The sequence below is a fragment of the Bombus impatiens genome, unplaced genomic scaffold (genome assembly GCF_000188095.3).
Source record: "Bombus impatiens unplaced genomic scaffold, BIMP_2.2 scf_0417, whole genome shotgun sequence".
In the NCBI taxonomy this organism is placed as follows: domain Eukaryota; kingdom Metazoa; phylum Arthropoda; class Insecta; order Hymenoptera; family Apidae; genus Bombus; species Bombus impatiens.
In genome coordinates this window covers 415,457-425,849 of record NT_176836.1, presented here as the reverse complement: position 1 = coordinate 425,849, position 10,393 = coordinate 415,457, and the positions used below count along the sequence as shown (strand labels likewise).

The following is a 10,393-nucleotide window of genomic DNA, read 5'->3' as shown; positions in this document are numbered from 1 at the left end:
ATATTTTACAATAATATGATGAAGATGTTACAGAAATTTGACTCGACTTTGCGATATCTCTAGATAAATTCGTTTGCTCGTCAGATTTGTCGAAGTGTCACGTTTGACTCGTCAGAAAAAACTGAACGCCCTTCGATCATTCCTTTGTCTCATTTGGAAGAAGACCCCCACTATGCTCGGGTCATGCCACCGCTCGCGCCTATGATCACGTATGCCTCTTCTAGTGTGAAAAACGTAACGGTCAAAAATCGACGTTTCTAGAGCTCGCTGCTTGGCGACAACTATGCTCTCGTCGATACATTGTATATGATCCGGCGGGCAGATAAGACGGTTTGCCTGCGACGTTGTAGGACCGCGAGCGACGATTAGAAAATACAGCCTGTGGTAAGCCTCGTGGCGTAACAATTATATTAATTACATGTGGGCATCAGAGACTCGGGCATGGGAGAAGTCGATCAGTGTTGGGCCGATCCGAGTACACTGCTATGCTAGAAACTAGTAGACAAACGACATTGTTTACAGATAATCTACGTATATTGTCCGCCGATAACCACCAAAATATGTGCAGACAATGTCGTTTGTACACTAATCGGGTATCTTGGTATTCCTCGGTATGGACGAGTTGAGGATCTGTTGGAGATGGAACGGTTCCTCTTACTCAAGCACGAAGGAGATTTCAAGCTTTTGAAATGATGACTTTTGAACGATAAGCACATACGACGCCCACTTGCGGAGTGGAATATCATGTAAATATAAATAATTAAGGTTATAACGACGAAGAGATTTTCTTCTTGTTGATATTTACAGAAGCCCAGAATTTAATGATTTTGTTCGTGTTTTACGATCTTTCGAATTTTTCCAAAAATTTGTATACCCATACTTTACCGACATAAATATCAACCTAAATAATACGCTAATAACATTTTGTAGGAAATGTGACGATAGATCGTATTAACACTTTACCGACCGCTAGCAATTCAACAGCATACGCACGTCCGACCGGCAGCTCAGGCGCAGATTCTCCCTGGCGCCGGCTCTGTTTCGGTTTAGACTCTCCAATACCATTCTTTTCGTTCATCGCGAACGGTATGTTTTTCAAATTGGTATAAAACCGTGGGAGCTTACAAAGCAACGCGATTGACGCAACTGAGCAAGATACCTTAGTACTAGATAACAAATTACTACTCAAATAATGAGAAAGATTGTCGGCGACAAAAAGCCGATTAATAGGCTATCGGTTGGTAAGCGTCGACGACAAAACTGATTAATAAACTATCGGTCGGTAAAGTGTTAAAAAATGTATAGTCCCATTTAAAAACAAGCGAACCTTTGTTCGATTTCCCAACGATTCTTCACGACGCATCCATGAAGAGGCCGGTGCGTCACTTCGTCACTCTCTTCAACTTTACTTACTTTCAAATTCAAATTTCCTATTTTCGCCTTTACTTTCCATCTAAACAGCAAATACGTACCGCGTCATAAATCTCACCATCGCACAGCGAGATCGTTGTTTTGCAGACCTACCAGGGGTAAAAAAGATTCTCTCTGCATCTGCCCATGGACACTGCTCTTCTTCTTCATTGCGATGAAAAACGAAATACTTGCTCGTGCGCGGGCATTTTACGGAACTGTTCCCCGACAATTGTCTGCCAGTGTGGACTAGGCTTTAACGAGACACAATCAGCGTGATTCAATCAATCAGCGTACGTCGATAAAATTCGATATTCGTAAAAGATTCCCATAAGATTTTGTAGATGATCGTGTACAATTGATATTGGACTGGTCGTAGTTTCATTGTTTCAATAAGCACACGAATAACGTTGCCAACAATGAAGAAGAAGAACACGTTCATGCAACAGCACGTTCTTCTGCTTGCACGGCCGTGACTGAGAAATTTCGAAGCCAAATAAACCAGTTTGAAATGATATGCAAAATAATGGAAATCAATTCAAATTTTCTAGCTGCATAGTTTAACGCTTAAGAACCAATTGACTTGTTACAATGCAAGTGGAAAACTTTTGCTTTCCTGCTTCCATAAAACTCGGAATTACCTCAATTATCGATCGATTTTAAAATGAAAAGCAAGATTAAACTAAAAGCTTTAAACTAAAAGCAAGAAAATATACTTTTGAGTTGCGAGCGAAGTACGTTTCGAAATTTGCTCCGACCAACGAGTGAAATTAGATTTATCCACCTTCGTTCACAAATACCTGCTAATTTTATATGAAAGCTGATAATTGGTCCACATTGTTAGAACTATTGTGCATGTTAATTTAGCTTTACAGTTTGTATTCGTCTAAAATAATGGAAATCACTGTGCACATGGAAATTATTTGACAGCAAATCAATGAATACTCAAGCTGTTTACTGGTTGTTTATAAATTACGTTTGATGAATTAAAAAGTGAATTTGTCAAACGCTTTCATAATGAACAGAAGATCAGAGAATGGAATAAAACAGTTGGAGCACTCAACTTCTACTCAACTTGGTAATAAAACGAGATTTCTCCGTGTATTTTCGATCAATCGCAGGGAGACGCCACGAACAGATCGATCCCCTTATTTCTTGTAGGATAATAAGGGTGATTGATGTGGTATAACACTGCGATTAACAAGTTATAAATTTTATATTTCCAACAACTTATTACACTGAAGAGTTACACCGTTACGTATGATATAAATGTCGTAGACGATATGATATGTGGCAGATCGGTATCAACAGGACACCGACAGGTCGAGGCATCAACGCGGCGCAACACCTCCTGGGCGATCCGCGGGTACCAACCGTCAACACCAGAGGGCTACGACGACAACGAGTCTGTCTATCTCGTTAGCGGTCGAATATACGGGCGCATGATATAAATACCGCACCTAGTGAGATTCCCTCCACGTCTAAGGCAGGGACTCCCGGGCATAGCCTTAATGACGAGTCCACCGGTAGTCCCGTGACGAAACGCAAACTCTCTTTTCATCCAGCTCGAACCACACTCCCGCCAAAGATAAATACTGAATGTTCTTTCGTAGTAGAGCAAAGGTCGGTCCCCTTACAGTTGAATATAAGATAAGAAGAAGTTGATCTTTCTTGATGTAAAAGATGTAGAAGTCTCCTGGTGTAGAGTTTGACCCTCCTGATGTCGTAGATGAAGTATAGAGATGAAGTGACGGGCTCTGTAGTCCAGAGCGCAAGTCTAGAGGGATGAAGTGACTGCTCTGTCGTTGTGAGAACAAGTCAAGCTCGTTCTTGTGTGATTACGGAGGAAAGCTCGTGTGCCTCCTGAACTAAGAACGTGGATTCGTTGTTCACACTTTTCGTTAGAAAAGTGAGGGTTACGATCCGCGATGCCCATTGGTTATAAGCCGACGTTAATAAATGGAGATTGGAGGAGGAAGCCTCCTACCGACGTGGCTTGGGGGTGACCTTGTTCATGGGAAAAACTGGCTTTCCCGTTAAATTTTTTTTTTATTTATTTAAATTTTACAATTTGTCCAGTGGGACATTTTTCCGTTAAACATCCACTTTTTCCGTTAGATAACCCGCTTTCTCCGTAATTTGTAAGAACGTGCAATAAACCTAAGGACTGTTTCAAGTACCAGCTATAAACCGAAAATACTTGCAGGATTAAAGGTTGCTGCAAGCTAGTAAGATTCAGTTCATGGCGGGGTCTTAGGTTTATTGAGAGTCTCTATAATGGTGCTTGAGCCTTGACGGTCAGACAATAAAGGACGTCGCGTGGACCATCTCACGCGACGTAACACTCCGATTTTTTCCGATAAAACTGTATACACGCGATATTGTCCCTGATCTAAGCTAACAATAATAAAATTGGAAATCGTCACGTTCTTCGAATCCGGTCGGCGCAGCTTTCATGTTCCCATTCGCTGCATGTTATACGTCATAGTCAATATTTGCTTAAGCGGTTCGTCATATTTTTCGCCACAATACACGCAACAGTCATTTTCATTATTATTTCTTTCAGGTTTGCTTAAATTTTTCTGTTCGTCTGGTTTTCTTTCTTTTTTAGAGTTTCTCGATATTTCCTCGGCGAAAATATCGCGTCTCGTATATCTTTCGAAAAATATTTCGTGTTGATAGACATTGCACGTTTACGAATATTTCCTTGTGCGAAGTCATTATTTCCTTCGATTTCGACCTAATATACGATTCGTACTAATTTCCATTATACATGTAACAACAAAGTACGTGCCCGTGTCTGTTGATCGATTTTCTGTCCAACATTTTCCGTTCGCCACGTAGAAATCGCGTGTAACGCTTAACACGAATCCCGCGATTCCGCACGATTAAGTTTACACGATCCGATAGGATACAGAGTATTTAACACGCGCTACTAATCAAACTTCGTTTCAATTACAAACATTTTAATAATATACATTGACCACGATACCAGCCGCGTTTCCGTTCAAAGTATCTCATTTAGAGAAAATGAAATTACGAACGAATAGTCCAAACGAATAGTCCAAAGGTTTCAGTGGAACTTGAAGTTTATTTAAGAAAAAAGATACTGCAAGTTATTCACCCGTTGCTTTCTACAACTTTAAGCCAAGTGATACATTTTTTTTCTTTTTTATTGAATTTGTACTTTGCAATTTGTCCGGCTGGACATTCGGTAAATTCGGTGAATGATAAATTCCATCACGGCAAAATATCGTGTCTTAGACAAGAACCAATCGTCGGAGGATCGATAAAGAAGAACATTCTGTGGAATTGCTGCGTGACAGCGTTAAGTGCTTCTGCTAGAGAAAAGACACGAGTCTTCACTAGAACGTCCTATAGCAGCCAGCTTTTTCGCTAGACGTTGCTGCTTCGGAATGCTATTCGTCTCGATCGATGCAACGCGCCTTGTCCAATACCCACTTCCAGCTGATCGATCAGGTACTAAGGTAATTCAACGACTGCATCTTGTCTAAAGAAGCAGCATTTCTTCGTGATAGAATTCGTCAGTTGCTTGATAAATGGCTTAAAGTCGTAGAAAGCAAGGGGAAATATTTTGACCGAACATCTCGCTGTATTTTTACCTTAAATAAACCTTTTGTTGCGAAACTGAGTTGAAAAATTATTCATTCAGTAACAAGTAACTTGACTTAAACTCTCGCGAGTCATCTACGAATTGAGAATTAGAAGATTAATAAAGATAAACTTTATGTTGCATTATTTTTACTTGTATCTTCAACAAATCACGCTTTCGATATTGCAGAGTAATGATTTTATATTCCTTGTGGTCTCGTTTCAGAATGATCGACAACCGTGACGCCGTTTTTCGTAAAATTCGTGATAAAAAAAGCTTGATGGACAACGAAACTTCCTTGCACGATATATCTCTAAACGAGGAGTACATTCTTGACAGGACCGATGTCAGAGTAATTTTTATTACGCTCTATTCCATCGTCTTCGTTTTCTGCTTTATCGGTAAGTGATCGTCTCGATCTAAATCGATCAAATTACCAATTGAGTGTCAAAACCAATTTGATCCGTATCCGCATCGCATGCTTTGAAACTTTCCATCGGCCTATCACAAGAAGAGAATATCGTGTAAAGCAATAAAAGTTTTGATAAAATTTGAAGCTTTCGTACTTATTTGTATTATAGACATTTATACAACGACTCAAAAATATACGCAGGATAATCGCTTTTATCATTGAAAAAACCTGATATAAAAGAATTAGCAAATTTTTCCAAAATTTATCCATTATATTCGCGCTTCTGAAACGTATCTAGTTTACAAAATTATTAAGTACGAACTTTTAGAAATTAAAAGTATATTTTCTTAATGTGTGTACGTTTAAAAAGGAACCAAACGTTAAATTATGTGAAAATGAAGATAAGGAGCCAGACAAAACGTTAATTGTTTCGTGACTTATTTCCGCGAGAAATTTGTGGAACGTTTTTATCTAAGAAGGAATTTATCAATTTTAATGTCCAGGCAATTGTCCCAAAGAATACCTTCAAACACTATAATCTATACTCTCATCGGTGAATCACGAGATACCTGATAACTTCGAACGTAACCTTTCGATAAGATAGGTCTGTAACAAATTCTTCAAAACGCAGTACCCATAATTTAATTTTCCTTATAATACACGCGTCTTACAGACGTGTTCAATTTGCAAGATTAATATTAAACGTGAATTCTATATCGAAGAATATTTATGCAGAAAATATTTGATACTGAAAAATATTTCTTCCGGAATATATCTTCACGCTATCGATTGAGTTTGTTAAGCATTGCGTTAAGCGACGAACGATAAACGTAGAAAAGGTTCGCGAAACGTTTGATTTCGATAGGATTAAGAGAAACATTCGTATGGAAGAAACGATGCAATGTATAAATTCAAGGTCGTATCCCTTTGAATTCTGCTTTCAGGTAACTCGATGGTGATCTTTGTGGTAACATTTTCACGACGATTACGGAGTATTACCAACTTCTTTTTGGCGAACCTGGCAGTAGCCGATTTCTGCGTCGGTATCTTTTGCGTGTATCAAACGTTGACAAATTACCTAATGAACAGTTGGCGACTCGGTGATTTTCTCTGCAAAGTATACATGTTCGTCCACGCGCTTTCCTACACAGCCAGCGTATTAATCCTAATGGTGGTTTGCATTGAACGATACTTGGCTATCGTTTACCCGATTAAGTGCAGGTCGGTACTGACAAGAAGCCGACTGCAGCTGGTAATAGGAATAGTTTGGATGGTTGCCGCGATTTATGCTTTGCCGAGATTCTTTTATGTCGAGACCATGCAGAATCGTTTAATCACCGGCGACGTGGACATCATTTGCATAGCCAATATCCAGAAGCACAACAAAACTTTGTTGGACGCCGTAAATCTCGTCTTTCTTTACTTACTTCCGCTACTTCTGATGTGCTGCCTTTACACGAGAATCGCTGTCGGGTTATGGAGAAGCGGCACTACCCTCGGAGGACCGGGTTTGGCGACTAAAAGCAAAAATGATAGCCTCCATCGTGTTCACAGTTCCGGTAGGAATGTGCTTCGCGCCAGACGCGGTGTAATAAGGTACGAGCTATGTTTTAGTAGTAGACTGCGGATATTTATGCACATTTGTATCTTTATGGATATAGCGCTTGAAATGTATCCCTCGTCCATAAAAGCAAAAGAGAAGATGGCGAAGAATTGTTTTAACTAATCGATATTGAAGATATATCGATTCTTTGAATATTTCTATTTTGCGTGTTATATTATGAGCGTTTCACGTACATTTCTGTGCTCTCAAATTTCCCATAAACGTATAAAAACCCGCAGTCTAGAGATCAGCGATAAAATGAAATTAAATTGAAAATCCGAGGTAATTCTGGTCCTTGCAATTCTGGTCCCGATGATATCGGTCGAGGGTTGACTCCCTATCGCCGAGGTAGAGTCTCGGAGACTTGGCTGATTCTATCTGTCTGATTCTCTTCCATTCTGTTTAGAAATAAGTCTGATTTCGTCTGTGTTTCGCCAGTACTACTACATGCATACGCGTTCGCGCAAATACACTGAAATCTGTAAGAACGGTAAGTCGGTAAGAAAGATTGCCAGAAATCTGTCCTATATTCGTGTATAAGTTACCCGCAAGTTGAGCATCGTGTTTAGAAGACGAATATGCCACGATACTTAGCGGAGAGAGGTACGTATTAAGAGGAATGTGCAAGATACGTGAAAGGAATATAGGGAAGATGTACAGGCATGGAAAGAATAAATGTAAGTATTGAAAAATATTGCGATAGTGTGGAATGATTTAGAAACATAGACAGAGTAAAGAGGGAAAAAGACAAATAGAGAAGAGGAAAAATGGATATCAAAGAACAGATATGTGTAATAAAAGAATTAGTAGACAGAGTCGAACAGCGATAGAACGGATAGGATAGGAAGAAATGCATAGCGTTGATTACCTGATTGTTATAGAGTAGAGTGGACAGAATTGAAAAATGTGGGAAAAGGATGTGGAAGGATGAGAATGTGCGACAGAGATATGTGTGTATGGTAATTCAGAAGAAATTGTAAATCAAGTCTCATTTCTTGACTGCGAGGTCGAAATTAAATAAATAAATATATGCAGGATGTCCTGAATAGCGCGACTCACTATTTTTTTGCCATTTGCGGCCATGTAACAAAAAATCTGTTGAACTGAACTTTAACGGCGTCGTGTGTAGTACGAACGACTTTGTTTTCATAACGACAACGATAAACCTAGTATCGAGTTAATAAAAATATGGTCCCATTTATCTTACCCAAGTTACCTTGCTTTCGCTATGAAAATAAAGTATTTTCAAGATTTTTTTTGTTCATTGTTCGTAGTACATTCGACACCTTTAAACAACGGTTCAAAACATTGTCTGTTACACGGCCGCAGATAGCGATAAGAAATAGTGAGCGAGCACCCTGTATATTCATATACGTATATCTGCAACTTCAGGAATCAGGAGTCACGCAGACTTCACCTCGAGCTTTACGCCGCAAGCATAGTGCCTCGGGTTAAATTGAAACTGACGAAATTTTCTAGAATGCTAATCGCAGTGGTGATGATGTTCGCCGTATGCAATCTGCCGCAACAAGCACGGATCGCCTGGCGCCACTGGAGCTCGAGTTATGATCGATCATCGAACTTCAGCACCCTCCTAACCTTATCCACTTTTTTGATTTCCTACACAAACTCTTGTCTGAATCCTTTTCTATATGCTTTCCTCTCGCGAAACTTTCAAAAAGGAATAAAAGAACTTCTGAACTGCGGAAAGACAAGAAATCGGAGCAGCGTTTTGGTCATGGGACGTACCGCAAGAGAAGCAGCAATGCGACAAGAAAACGACGAAGGGAACGTAAATGATTTTCGGCGAAGTTTACTGGTCTGTCTTAGTTCTGATCGAGACAGCTCTGTCGCAGTTCCACCGAGTACAGACCAAACCATTTACGAAAAATCCAGTTACTAATTAGTTTTATTGGTGGAACTTTCAGCCGCGCTTTATTCACCAAACCTTTCGAGATTAGACTGTTAAGAGTATCTTTTTTTAAGCAGAGTCCGACGCAACTGAAACGAAGATCTCCCTGTCGAATGACTTTGTTCTTTCGCTAGTTCGAAACGAAATCGATCCTATTCGGGTACATTCGTGCTCTTTCTCGTTGTATATATATACTGGGTGTTCGGCTACTGATTTTACATAATTTAAAGGGTGATTCTTGACGTCGAAATAAGACAAAACTCAAGAATAAAAAAAATTGTGCTCTCAGTTTTGTTTTTTAGTTATTGACAATTACGATGTTTGTATTAACAACTTCCTTCGCTCTCCTTTTACTGTTAATACGAGGGACGATAATAACGTTGTGATTTCACATGAGAATACAAACATACGGAAAAATACATCATAGTTTCCATATTATTTTTCAGAAAATCGATAAAAGATCAGAAGGCAACGAATCATAAAGAAAAATGTATAGTTTACAGCTTGTAAATTAGTAAACTACTGTGCAAGAGAATTCAGACGTAATGTAATATCTTTGCAGAGTTGATCGACAATTTTTAGAATACTGAACCAATACTGCAGATTCACAGTTGCCAAGTTTTCCGATTACACGGAATTTGCATTAATCTAACTCGTATTTGACATTTGGCATCGGCACATGTGGTTTTAGCAGACAGATATATGGCTCTTTACGAGATCATACATATTCGACGAGAATAGGGGAAAAAAGAGATGAAAATTTTATTGAAATATAAGGCTCGTTAATAGAACCTCGATTTGTTACATCGACTGTTGGTAATAGAAATGAAACAAGCTAAAAAATAAAATCAACGAATGAATATCAGAAGCAAAATATGATAAGTATATTTTTATTAATACTCTGATTTTAATATTATTTCATGAATGTCGAGAATTATTAACGTAATGAATAATTAATTGTCTAAATACTTTTACAATCTCTGTGTAATACTTGCACTAAATGTCTTGTAATTTCTACATATATTTTCAGATTTGTTTCAAACTTTACTATCATTTATCGTGATAGTCGGCCTCATAACAGTACTAATGACGTTCCAAAATGTTTCGCGCAACACATATAATATATTCATAAAGTAAATCTATAAGTGAATACTTTCATAAATAACTGTAGTCACATTTTGTTATTGTCCGAACACTTTTGGAAGTAATTAAATATATGTATCATATGGAGTTTCATTAAACGATTTCTTTCTCGTTTAAATTATCATCGTTCCGCTCTCGTCTCTTTCCCTGTTTCTGTCGAATCATGTGAGCGTTATCTGCATTTTTTCTTTCCTACGCTGTTTTGTTTTCCGTGTTATCTCGTCGGGGTCTCGAGTTCGCAGCCAAGTAACCGGTTAACTCCGGTCCATCGACTTCTCCATGCAGCTTTAACGTTTTATC

General features: G+C 38.8%; 2 protein-coding genes across 4 annotated transcripts in view; one reads left to right on the top strand and one right to left on the bottom strand.

Moving 5' to 3' along the window:
• The window catches only part of LOC100745052 (sodium-independent sulfate anion transporter-like), a 17,789-nt gene extending 10,838 nt beyond the window's left edge, over window positions 1-6,951 (bottom strand). The window contains exon 1 of the mRNA XM_033321218.1: window positions 6,863-6,951. Coding sequence (XP_033177109.1) covers window position 6,863 — 1 coding nt within the window. The 5' untranslated portion in view covers window positions 6,864-6,951. The remainder of the gene's footprint in view (window positions 1-6,862) is intronic.
• LOC100746700 (trissin receptor) overlaps window positions 1-10,191 on the top strand; it is a 14,949-nt gene extending 4,758 nt beyond the window's left edge. For 2 of the 3 annotated variants that reach the window (XM_033321226.1, XM_003490233.4), the window contains 3 exons: window positions 5,238-5,424; window positions 6,380-7,031; window positions 8,518-10,191. In XM_033321226.1, coding sequence (XP_033177117.1) covers window positions 5,250-5,424; window positions 6,380-7,031; window positions 8,518-8,941 — 1,251 coding nt within the window. In that variant the 5' untranslated portion in view covers window positions 5,238-5,249 and the 3' untranslated portion in view covers window positions 8,942-10,191. The remainder of the gene's footprint in view (window positions 1-5,237; window positions 5,425-6,379; window positions 7,032-8,517) is intronic. The other variant, XM_033321227.1, reaches the window with a different exon arrangement.
• The last annotated feature ends 202 nt before the right edge of the window (window positions 10,192-10,393 follow it).